Here is a 13,667-nt window from a genome sequence, read left to right on the forward strand (position 1 = left end):
AAAGTTGTGGATAGGCTGCCTACATGGGCCCAAGGTGGTACCCACATAGGTAATCTCTATATGGGTTATGAATGGGGAAATACATATGGGGCCCGCTTGGCCAAACCATATGTGTCAGACATGGGCAAACACAATCAGTCCTATATAGGCTGCCAACATGGGCCCAAGGTGGTACCCACATAGGTAATCTCGATATGGGCTATGAATGGGAAAAACATATTGGGTCCACTTTGATAAACCATATGGGTCAGACATGGGCAAACACAATCAGTCCTATATAGGCTGCCTACATGGGCCCAAGGTGGTACCCACATAGGTAATCTCTATATGGGTTATGAATGGGGAAATACATATGGGGCCCGCTTGGCCAAACCATATGTGTCAGACATGGGCAAACACAATCAGTCCTATATAGGCTGCCAACATGGGCCCAAGGTGGTACCCACATAGGTAATCTCGATATGGGTTATGAATGGGAAAAACATATTGGGTCCACTTTGATAAACCATATGGGTCAGACATGGGCAAACACAATCAGTCCTATATAGGCTGCCTACATGGGCCCAAGGTGGTACCCACATAGGTAATCTCTATATGGGTTATGAATGGGGAAAATATATGGGGCCCACTTTGATAAACAATATGGGTCAGACATGAGCAAACACAATCAGTCCAATATAGGCTGCCTACATGGGCCCAAGGTGGTACCCACATAGGTAATCTCTATATGGGTTATGAATGGGAAAAACATATGGGGCCCACTTTGATAAACCATATGTGTCAGACATGGGCAAACACAATCAGTCCCATATAGGCTGCCTACATGGGCCCAAGGTGGTACCCACATAGGTAATTTTCGATATGCGTTATGAATGGGGAATACATACGGGGCCCACTTTGATAAACCATATGTGTCAGACATGGGCAAACACAATCAGTCCCATATAGGCTGCCTACATGAGCCTAAGGTGGTACCCACATAGGCAATCTCTATATGGGTTCTGAATGGGGAAATACATATGGGGCCCGCTTGGCCAAACCATATGTGTCAGATATGGGCAAACACAATCAGTCCTACATAGGCTGCCAACATGGGCCCAAGGTGGTACCCACATAGGTAATCTCGATATGGGTTATGAATGGGAATTACATATGGGGCCCACTTTGATAAACCATATGGGTCAGATATGGGCAAACACAATCAGTCCTACATAGGCTGCCAACATGGGCCCAAGGTGGTACCCACATAGGTAATCTCGATATGGGTTATGAATGGGAATTACATATGGGGCCCGCTTGGCCAAACCATATGTGTCAGATATGGGCAAACACAATCAGTCCTACATAGGCTGCCAACATGGGCCCAAGGTGGTACCCACATAGGTAATCTCGATATGGGTTATGAATGGGAATTACATATGGGGCCCACTTTGATAAACCATATGGGTCAGACATGGGCAAACACAATCAGTCATATATAGGCTGCCAACATGAGCCCAAGGTGGTACCCACATAGGTAATCTCTATATGGGTTCTGAATGGGGAGTTACATATGGGGCCCGCTTGGCCAAACCATATGGGTCAGACATGGGCAAACACAATCAGTCCTATATAGGCTGCCAACATGGGCCCAAGGTGGTACCCACATAGGTAATCTCGATATGGGTTATGAATGGGAAAAACATATGGGGCCCACTTTGATAAAACATATGTGTCAGACATGGGCAAACACAATCAGTCCCATATAGGCTGCCTACATGAGCCCAAGGTTGTACCCACATAGGTAATCTCTATATGGGTTATGAATGGGGAAATACATATGGGGCCCGCTTGACCAAACCATATGTGTCACACATGGGCAAACACAATCAGTCCTATATAGGCTGCCTACATGAGCCCAAGGTTGTACCCACATAGGTAATCTCTATATGGGTTATGAATGGGGAAATACATTCAAGTATAATTGTAAATATAATGAATTTTGTGGTAAATATAAATTGTGCATCTGTAAATTACATCATAAACTATACACTTGTAAATAACATATCTTCACAATCATTAAAATAATTATATACAGTATATTTTTATAATCTTTGTTATAATACCACTAACAGTTGACCGTGGAATATTTAGTAGTGAGGAAATTTCACAAATGGACTTATTACACAGGTGGAAACCTGGTACCACGCTTGAATTCACTGAGCTCCTGAAAGCAACCTATTCTTTCACAAATGTTTGTAGAAAAGTCTGCATGCCTAGTGCTTGATTTTATTCAACTGTGGCCATGGAAGTGATTGAAACACCCAAATTCAATGATTTGGAGGGGTGTCCCAATACTTTTGGCAATATAGGGCATGTGGTTACAGTATAGGCCATGGCTCTTCAAATCCAGTCCTGGAGTGTTGGTGTTCAGCAGACATTAGTTCCAACCCATGACTTTAAATATTCAAAGTGTCAACTTTTAGTGGTCTGATTTTGTGAGTTACTGCAAAATGCTTATCTCCATATAGTTATTTTAAAATCTATACAAATGGTTCAAAATATCCAGAAAATGGTCACTGTACAATATGAAGAATGGGTTACAGAAGCTATCAAATTCTGTCTATCAAAATCTTTTATAATGGCTTAGAGATGGGTAGAAGAAATCAAACCTCTAGCAACAGCCATATGCCCTTATTCAATGGAGATACTCCAGAGTTTTCTGGTCAGTTGGTTAGTGACAATGTAATTCTGATTTTGAATATTGGGGTTAGGGTTAGGGTTAGGGTTTTGATTATTGAGAGGGGCACATCAGTTCAGATGATGAAATAGCCCAAGTAAAGAAAGATAGAATGGAAATTCATGGTTTGAAGAAAATCCAATGTAAATTCAGAAATCATATTTGCATCATATACAGGAGTACAGAATAAAGTGCAGTTTCATTCATTTAGCATTTTGTGTTTTGTGTTCAGTTTTCTTTTGAGGTCAACAGTACAGACTTTTATTTTCAGTCATAGTTGGCACATGACTGACCCTCAAAGTTGAAATATGGTTGAAATAATGTCAGTTGTTGTTTTAATGTTGTTAAGTTTTTTATTTTGTTTGTTTGTTTGTTTTTACAAAATCTGTATGTTGAATCAATGTCATGTCTTCAAGGAATACATAATCTTTGAATTATTATTATTTCTAATTATTATTTTGTTATTTTAGCATTGTATGATATTTTGATCAAAACACCACTTCAAAAATCTACATTTATGTTAAAATATAATCATATTATTAACAATAATAATAATAATAATAATAATAATAATAATAATGGATATAATTTCAATCTCAAGAGAGAAGTACAAGCAGAAACTTTTTTGCTTTGTGTGATTTTGTTTGGACTTACAATTTTGTGTTTGCCTAAAGCTTACCATGCAGGATTGCATTTTTATTCACACTGTCATCAAACACTATTTGACCAACTAATCAAATATAGTATACAAATAAAACTAAACACACATTTCTTTAAACAAAAAAAAAAAAGAAAGAAAAGTAATCTTTTCCATTACCACCCTGAAACAATTACTATTGGTTGTTTCACCTTCTTTGATCATGATTGGTTAATATGACTGTCATCTACGTAACTGGCCAATGACAACCGTGCGCGCCTTTTTACTGGTCAAGTTTGAAAATACGATGACGACGTGTGTGTGCTACTGCTCGGCAAGATTACTCGGTCTTTCCTTATGCCTGTTAAATTATTATTTTAAACTAATTTGCGTTATGACATGTAAACGGAGGAGAACAGAAGCTGATATGTGAACACAGAGGAAGGTCTGTGTGAGTCCTGCAAACATTTTGGTGATATCAGGTAAGAGAACATTTTTCAGTCTCTATTACGTAGTTATGTTTTGTGTTCATGTCCTATTAGTTTAGAAAAAACAGAGATCAATTAATATATATTTAAACGTTTAGGCATTACATTTAAATAAGATACGAATGTTAATATAGTTCATGGTAGAATATATAATGCAGGTAAACAAATCTTGTGTTAATGGAGTTCATTAACTTCCCAGAAATGTTCTGTGTCAGTTAACTTTTACACACGGATAACGGACGTACTACAACCTGCAGCTGTGTGTGTGTGTGTGTGTGTGCGCGCGCGCGTGTACGTGTACCATTGATTTGATTACAGTAAGATGCTAATAGTGATTAGCGTATTAGCACGTTGTAGCCTCTGATGTCAATGTTAGTCAGCTAGTTTAAAACTCAAACACATGAAAAACCTATTGGAAAAAATATATAACTAAAATATATTTGAAAAATTTATTTTATGCTAAGTTTACTACAAATGCATTTACATATTTATCTACTTAATATAAATACCCTGCAATTGTACTTTGGTATCCTAAATTATATACTTAAAGTCAATAAGAACAACAAATGTTGTACTTAATGCAACTTTAGTTATCTGGAAGTAGTGCTGAGGTTAAGTGTATTTGATTTTGCTAAAGTGGAACTATTGCATTTGATGTATTTATTTATTTTTCTAGGGAAGGAGCATCCGAATGAGTAAAGTGACTGATATAACTGTCATTTATATATGTATATATATATATATATATATATATCTATATATATATCTCAAGCACTGGAAGAAGATTTTTTGGGGAGAACAGGCACCCAACAGAGAGACAAATCCACCACGATTATCAACTTCAGTAAGATGCAAGTCAATTTTAACCATTGCTTCTAAACCTTACATTGGGATTAATATATTATGTAGTTAAAAGTATTATTCTCATCATCAAAAGTAATTTCATCTACCAGTGACAAATCTGAGTAACTTTTTATCCTTTTGTCTTTCTTTCTCTAAAGTGACAAAGAAAGGAGAACATGTCACCATCATCAGTCCTTTATTTAGTTCACTGAAGAGCATCAAGGGAAAGACCCTCAGACGTGTCATAACAGGATAAATGTGGCGACAGGTAAAATTATTAGATGGTCTGTTTGATTTTGGTGTACCAATTTGCTTTTTTCAAAGCTACAATTGTGTGATGTGACGTGACATGTATGTGCAAAAACGGCTGCCCACTGCTCCGGGTGTGTGTTCATAGTGTTTGTGTGTGTGTGTGTGTGTGTGTGTGTGTGTGTGTTAGTGAGTATTGAACACACACACACACTGAACACACACCCGGAGCAGTGGCCAGCCGTTGCGGCACCCAGGGAGCTATTGGTGACCATTTGTTCATGTTGTCTGAATGTTTAATAATGGCAAATGTTGGTACAATTTAAATACGTTTTGTTTAATATTGTTTAAAGGAATGGTACAAATTAAATCTTTCTTTTTAAGGACTTATCAGCCCCCTCCATCCCACCTCAGATTGACCAAGGATCCAGATGAGTACTGGCAATTTGGTGAAGGATTGCACTGTCACTTCTGGTATGAATCTATTAACCTTTTGTTATGTGTGAGGTGTTTTGATTTTACTTAATTTAATAAAATTTACAAAATTAGATTTGACATAATTGACTGATTCACTAAAATGAAAATTACCCCATGATTTACTCACCCTCAAGCCATCGTTAGTGTATATAACTTTCTTCTTTTAGACAAATACAATTGGAGTTATATTAACTATGGGGTTGGGTTAATAAAGCCCTTCTGGAGCAAGGCCATGAGTTTCCAAAAGTATCCATATTTAATACTTTAGAAAGTAAAATAACTAGCTTCCTTCCGGCCATACATAGTCTACTTTTGTATAAAGCGCAACTTACGCAACTTGTGACGTCAGAAGTAGCGTAGTGCATCATGGGGTAGCGTAAATATCAGCAGCACGTCGCATTACTCGCATAAGTTGCGCTTTACCCTTAAGTGGAATCCGTATGTTTGTTTGCCCAGAACCTAGTTGTTTTAAATATTAATATTTTTCTAACACAAACTCATGGCTTCGCTTCAGAAGGCCTTTATTAACCGCGTAGAGTTCTTATGTAATGGATAGATGCACTTTTTTGAGCTTCAATCTGATGGATGCAATGGTTGCAATCCACTGCCATTATGCAGCTTGGAAGCATCAATGTGTTTATTAATATAACTCCGATTGTATTCGTCTGCAACAAGAAAGTCATACATACCTAGGATGAGTAAATCATGGGCTAATTTTCATTTTTAAAGTGAACTACTTTAATACTATGTGTAGTTAGGATTCTGAATTAAGTGTAATGTTTCTCTACATATCAGAAATATACAGAGCCACTTATTAGGGGTGGAACGGTACACAGGAGTCACGGTTCGGTTCATGCCTCGGTTCAGACATCACAGTTCGGTACGAGTTCGGTACAATGGAGGAAAAAAGCAAAGCAAAACAAAAATGCAGAAGGCTTGTGCATGTCTCAGGCTGTACCACCAAAGGAAAATAAATTACTTAAGCCTTGTATTTTTTAAATATGTTTTATTAATAAAGTAAGGCATAGAACCAGTTTATTTGTAGTGCACTGACAATAGTTTTATATAATTAGTTTATTAATTAAATTAATAAAAAGACAAAAAGACCTTGAGATATGTTTGGTAATTGTACCTGAATGAATTTAATTGAATTAATTTGCTAAATTTCAGATTAATATATTTGTTTTCCTTAAAATTTTAATTAACAGTAACTTAAACACTTTGCAGTTTGAATGATGTCCTGTATAAACAAAATGACGGAGTATGTTTTTATGTTTACACTGTTCGATCACACCTCACACACACAAATTTCAGTAAGCACTTTGCGACTTTTCGATCATGACCGCGCCTCTCTCTCTCACACACACACACAATATATTCCAGCATTGCAATCTTTACATCGCAGCTAGCTTCAGAGCTAAGGCGGGAATGCAGATTAGGTGTCCCTAAAGAACCCGTGTATCTAACAGTAGTTCTACATTACATTCATTAATTTGCACACAAGTTTTATTTATTTTTATACCGTGTATTCTCCGTGTAAATTTATGCGCCGAACCGTGACGCCCGTACCGTTTCGGTTCAATATGAATACATGTACCGTTCCACCCCTACCACTTATATTATCAGAAATTAGAGCTGAAATTGTTGAAAGATTTTGATCTCGATTCACATACCAACGCAATATTTTCCTAAATGACAAACGATTTGTCTTAAACCTTTGTCAAGTAAGATCACAGTGAACATTTATATCTGCGTTGGCGCTGTCAGTAGCCACATTTACATGGAAATGTTTTGTTTCGATCAGAATGAAATCATTCTGATTGATGAATCTGAACATAGTTTTTACATGAATGCTAAGTCATCAGGTTGATGGGCATTTATAAGTCACAAGCTTCAAATCTGATTTAATCTTTTTGATGTGAACGTAATATGCAGTTTCCTGCTGTTGTCACAAACTAACCATCCTCCGTTGTTTTAAAAAGCAGACTTATATTTACCTATATTTCAGGTCCTTATTAGGAGACGAGGAGTACACAAAGCTTTGCCGTGCTGCTTATATTAATCAAGCAGTAACAAAACAATGCCCAGATGCCCAAAACAAGGCGTCTGCAGATGAGAGTCCGAAACAAGCACTTGTTGGACAATGTTGTCCTGCACCACTTCACAGAATGATGAGTGAGAAGATCATTTTAGATTGACACAACAGTCATTTATTATATTCTTAAATAATATTACAACAACATCAGCTCTTAATTCAAATGATCAAAATAGAGTAAATCAACTTTTGCAAGAATCTTGACACTTGAAACTTTAATCATTCATTCTAGAGATTCGTTCAAAAACGCTGATTCATCCAGTAATGAAACACGTATTTTAGTCATTCAAACTTTTTTTTTTATTCAGATTCATATTCATTTTAAATCGATTGCAGAAATTAACATTTGTCAGAACCTCTAGTAAATTACATGTTATGTTGTTAATTTATCTGTTCAGAATCATGATCTCTGTCTGAAACACTAAAAGAATCAGATTCTCATTTTAACAATTCTAACTTGTTATTAAAACTGTGACTCTGAAGTCGAGCCATCTAAGAAAATTTAAGAATCATCCACACCTGTGATCACCTCAATTATTTTCCAAAGACACAAAGAATAATATTTTTATATTTTTACTTTAAAAGCAATCATAAATCATTAGCAATAAAAAAATAATTAAAAAACTTTAATTATGCATCATTTTGTCGGCCCATTCTATCATGGACTGAGAATCTGATTGTGAGAAACTACCTAATATTAAAATGACTTGAGACAAATAATGTATTATTATTATTATTATTATTATTTTTGTTTATAATTTTTTTTAAGGGTTAACTTGTATCAATTAATGAATTGATGCTTTCAAACACATTGCATATTCATACTTTATAAACTGGTTTTATTAAAACAAAATTAAATCGGAATCGTCTGAATAAATAAACAGTAATTCTCTGTTGATTTCCCAAATGCCCTTCCAGTGACATTCCAATACCATGACCATTCCAATTGAAGTTTAATGCTGTTTTTGTTTTTTATCCTGAGTAAAAGTTATTTTTTCATAAGGTATTGTGACGTGTAAGTAACATGATTTCTCTAAAATCCTAATCTCTAAAAAAAACTAATTTGTTTTGCAGAGGCTCTTAAGAAGACTGCTCAGATCAACTGGCAAGAAACTGAGAGGGAACACTCAAAATAGTCTGGGACAAGAGATGGAGGACAGTGTCCAGAATGCACAAATGACTGTCTGCAGTGTAAGATGTACTGGTACATGTGTAGTTGCTGCTTCTTCTAACTGTCCCCAATTTATTTCCTGTTCAAATGTTCAAAGCTTTCAGTAAAGACTGGGTCAAATACAGGTTAAAAGTATGTATTTTAACAATTAGGTATAGAACTTTAAAGAGATACTCTTTAATCTGACATAAATCTGCTTCTTTAAATATTGTCTCTGGAATTTCAGAATATAGCATAATATGATGGGTAATTTCAATAAAATTTAAATTTGAAAAGATTTCAATCTCACTGTGTGCTCTAATGCTTTAAAACTTGTTTGTGTGGTGTTGCTACTCATTTAGATGGAACCCAGATGATCCCTAGTTGGGCCACATGCATATGATTCCTAGTTGGGCCCCACCTAAAGCCCTGTGAAATCCTGCATAAAACCTAAATGAGTAAGTTGCTGGGGCCAACATGGAACCCATGGACAAACCCACTTACAGCCCATATTTCTGCCCATGTAGTAACGTTGTAGTACCTACAAAAAAACTAAAGCTGGGACCAAGAAAGGTCTTGTGCATGTAGCCCAGTTGGGGCCCACCTTTTTGTAAGTGCCATCCTATATGAAATCCATGTGGGCAGTTGGTATGGGGCCATTATGGAACCTGCGGACAATCCCATACAGAGCCCATTTTTCAGCCCATTTCAAACCCACATGGGCCCCATATACAAATGTCGGCGGGGTTAAGCTGGGACTGAGATGGGTCTTGTGCATTTTGCCCACTTGGGCCCCACCTAGTACCAAGTGCAATCCTACATGAAATCTATATGGGCAATTAACATGGGGCCATTATGGAACCTGCGGACAATCCCATACAGAGCCCATTTTTCAGCCCATTTCAAACCCACATGGGCCCCATATACAAATGTCGGCGGGGTTAAAGCTGGGACTGAGATGGGTCTTGTGCATTTTGCCCACTTGGGCCCCACCTAGTACCAAGTGCAATCCTACATGAAATCTATATGGGCAATTAACATGGGGCCATTATGGAACCTGCGGACAATCCCATACAGAGCCCATTTTTCAGCCCATTTCAAACCCACATGGGCCCCATATACAAATGTCTACTGGGTTAAAGCTGGGACTGAGATGGGTCTTGTGCATTTTGCCCACTTGGGCCCCACCTAGTACCAAGTGCAATCCTACATGAAATCTATATGGGCAATTAACATGGGGCCATTATGGAACCTGCGGACAATCCCATACAGAGCCCATTTTTCAGCCCATTTCAAACCCACATGGGCCCCATATACAAATGTCAGCGGGGTTAAGCTGGGACTGAGATGGGTCTTGTGCATTTTGCCCACTTGGGCCCCACCTAGTACCAAGTGCAATCCTACATGAAATCTATATGGGCAATTAACATGGGGCCATTATGGAACCTGCGGACAATCCCATACAGAGCCCATTTTTCAGCCCATTTCAAACCCACATGGGCCCCATATACAAATGTCTACTGGGTTAAAGCTGGGACAGAGATGGGTCTTGTGCATTTTGCCCACTTGGGCCCCACCTAGTACCAAGTGCAATCCTACATGAAATCTATATGGGCAATTAACATGGGGCCATTATGGAACCCGCGGACAATCCCATACAGAGCCCATTTTTCAGCCCATTTCAAACCCACATGGGCCCCATATACAAATGTCGGCGGGGTTAAGCTGGGACTGAGATGGGTCTTGTGCATTTTGCCCACTTGGGCCCCACCTAGTACCAAGTGCAATCCTACATGAAATCTATATGGGCAATTAACATGGGGCCATTATGGAACCTGCGGACAATCCCATACAGAGCCCATTTTTCAGCCCATTTCAAACCCACATGGGCCCCATATACAAATGTGTACTGGGTTAAAGCTGGGACAGAGATGGGTCTTGTGCATTTTGCCCACTTGGGCCCCACCTAGTACCAAGTGCAATCCTACATGAAATCTATATGGGCAATTAACATGGGGCCATTATGGAACCCGCGGACAATCCCATACAGAGCCCATTTTTCAGCCCATTTCAAACCCACATGGGCCCCATATACAAATGTCTACTGGGTTAAAGCTGGGACTGAGATGGGTCTTGTGCATTTTGCCCACTTGGGTCCCACCTAGTACCAAGTGCAATCCTACATGAAATCTATATGGGCAATTAACATGGGGCCATTATGGAACCCGCGGACAATCCCATACAGAGCCCATTTTTCAGCCCATTTCAAACCCACATGGGCCCCATATACAAATGTCGGCGGGGTTAAGCTGGGACTGAGATGGGTCTTGTGCATTTTGCCCACTTGGGCCCCACCTAGTACCAAGTGCAATCCTACATGAAATCTATATGGGCAATTAACATGGGGCCATTATGGAACCCGCGGACAATCCCATACAGAGCCCATTTTTCAGCCCATTTCAAACCCACATGGGCCCCATATACAAATGTCTACTGGGTTAAAGCTGGGACAGAGATGGGTCTTGTGCATTTTGCCCACTTGGGCCCCACCTAGTACCAAGTGCAATCCTACATGAAATCCATCTGGGCAATTAACATGGGGCCATTATGGAACCCGCGGACAATCCTACATGGGGCCCATTTTTCAGCCCATTTCATACCCATATGGGCCCCACATACAAATGTTGGCTGGGGAAAGGCCTATGTATTGAGCCACAAAGAACTGTGTGATTCTTGGATTTGAGTTTTATTCAGACTGCATATATTTTCAACCACACTACTGACAAATATAAATGGGAAAGTAGGCCCACAAATAGCCAAAGTAACATAGCAAATCAAACATAACAGAACAATGCTTAATTGTGAACAGCTAACAAGAGGACAATAATACATATAGTCTGTAGACATCTCACCACCACCAAATACCCAATGAATCAAGAGAAGATTTTCTTCTCTAATCAAATATTCATTTCATAAAGTTAATAGATGTAAACTCTTTCCCCGCCATTGACAAGGCTGTCCATCATTTACGGCACAATGCTTCCCCGCCATTTTCCGTCTGTCTATGGTTTCACTGTTATATGGTTGAGGGTGCTATTACGCATCTTCTGAGAGAGTACAGAACCTTCGGATCAAAAGACAGGCAAAGAAGCAGAAACAAGCGATAGAAGCCGAGTTCTGGTATATGCAAGCTAACGCAATCATCAAACAATAATCAGCATATAAATCTACGTTTTTTAATGTTTCCGAATGAAATGTGGAGCATATGAAGAGATGAAGCTGCAGGGGAGTTGATGAACGTGATTCACGCAGTCCATGTTTTGATTATCGGTCTGAATCTGATCCTGATGTCATTTTTGATAAAAATGCAATTTTCTCAGCTTTTGGTTAAAATGTTGCTTTTTTACCCACATTCAAGTGAAAATTAAAAGAACGCCTTTTTTTCTTTTAAGAAGAGCCTCTGATCAGTATTTTGATATTGTTTGTGCAGATATTCATACAAAAAAAATATTCTGGGGCCAGAAAACTTCGGTGAAAAAGCTGGCGGTGGCTGGCAACTTAAAAAAATAAAAAAAACACTGGAGGGGAAAGAGTTAATAGAAAATAAAACCTTCACCTATTCATGACATTTTTTTTTAAGTCTTCATTTTACAGCAGTTTTCACAAGTGCCTAAAACATTTGCAACTTTATAATATAAAAAAAGAAAAGATTATGAAAAACATAAATGATTTGGCTATACTTCTACTATGATTGTTTAACTGATTTAATGTTAATATTCTGACTTTAAGTTCTGACTCTGTATTTCCTTGTTCTCTGTTGGTGAGAACTGAGACATTGTGAGAAATCATTCACATACTCAAGCCTACGATATGCTACAAATGTACACGTTTGTGACTCCTTGCTTAGCTCTTACTTCATCCTTTAGTTTAGCAATGATTTCATCTTTTTCTTTTACGCTTTTCATTGTATCTTTGAGTTCATTGGCCATTGTGAACATGTGGTGGCTATAATAGCTGTTTTCGTTTTGTCTCATCATGTCCTCAATCTTCTTCATGAGCTGATCAACTTGTGTACGATCTGACTTCTCTCGGTTGTTGAATGCATGTAACCTCCCGCTGCACGACTTAATCACCTCATTCAGATCTGGAGATTCGGCAAGATAATCTTCAATTGGTTTCCCTTCAAGATCATCTTCCCTGGTGATCAAGACCATCATGTGTTGCTGTGCAGCTGTGCCAAAGACTTGCTGAATCACTTTAACAGTATCTTTCTCCTCAGCAGTGAAGCGCCCAACGGAAAGCACGAGAAGAAAGACATGAGGACCTGGGGCCGCAAGAGTGATGCACTTCACAATCTCATTTATGACTTGTTCATTAGTCATCTGTGTGTCGTACAGACCAGGAGTGTCCACAACAACAACCGACTTGCCATTTTTCTTCTGTGTTTCAGATGAGCATTGTGTAGTGATGGATGTAGCTCTTGCTTCTGACTCGAATGCCTTGTATCCAAAAATGGTGTTTCCTGTAGCACTCTTGCCAACTCCTGTTTTACCAACCAAAACAATGCGTAGCTCACCTGTTGACATTAATGAACATATATATGTCATTTAAAGAGAAACACAGTTGTTTGTAGTCATGTTATAAAACATGGATTTCCCTCAATGTGATGATCACATTAGAAAGGGACCCCACTTTCTAAAAAAAAATATATATATATATATATATATTTATGTCATTGTAACTGATTATTGAATATAAACAATGCATTTAGTTTTCATTATCAGTCCTTTTTGTCCTTTAAATGAACAGAAATCTTGAAACCTTCTGTTAAAATTAACAAGTTATCTTTTAGTACTTACTCATTGTGGGTGCTGTAGAGCTGTAAATGATTCTCTGCTGACTGAATTTGCTCTTTCAGATACTTCAGAAGATCAGATGTGTTTATTGCTGGATGTTGCCATCATTAAATACAACTCTGTTTAACTCCTCCCGTCTTACATCATTTACTA

At 38.2% G+C, this 13,667-nt stretch overlaps 1 protein-coding gene and 1 long non-coding RNA gene across 3 annotated transcripts; one reads left to right on the forward strand and one right to left on the reverse strand.

Moving 5' to 3' along the window:
- The first annotated feature begins 4,569 nt into the window (after positions 1-4,569).
- On the forward strand, positions 4,570-9,146 carry LOC311090321. Of its 2 annotated transcripts, XR_014607881.1 has the most exons (5): positions 4,570-4,695; positions 4,846-4,955; positions 5,321-5,410; positions 8,583-8,699; positions 9,021-9,146. It is a non-coding gene; the product is annotated as an uncharacterized lncRNA (long non-coding RNA). The 2 variants fall into 2 exon arrangements; XR_014607882.1 differs by lacking the exon at positions 9,021-9,146 and having other exon boundaries at positions 4,597-4,688; positions 8,583-8,950.
- A 2,239-nt stretch (positions 9,147-11,385) lies between these two features.
- LOC311090320 (GTPase IMAP family member 7-like) lies at positions 11,386-13,649 on the reverse strand. Its single transcript, XM_084125578.1, has 2 exons — positions 13,518-13,649; positions 11,386-13,234 (listed from the first exon to the last, which is right to left on the reverse strand). Exons 1-2 carry the CDS (start codon positions 13,519-13,521, stop codon positions 12,522-12,524), a joined length of 717 nt encoding a protein of 238 aa, XP_083981704.1. The 5' UTR covers positions 13,522-13,649; the 3' UTR covers positions 11,386-12,521.
- Positions 13,650-13,667: the final 18 nt, after the last annotated feature.

This window comes from Abramis brama (assembly GCF_963993115.1).
Source record: "Abramis brama genome assembly, chromosome: 10".
NCBI classification, from domain to species: domain Eukaryota; kingdom Metazoa; phylum Chordata; class Actinopteri; order Cypriniformes; family Leuciscidae; genus Abramis; species Abramis brama.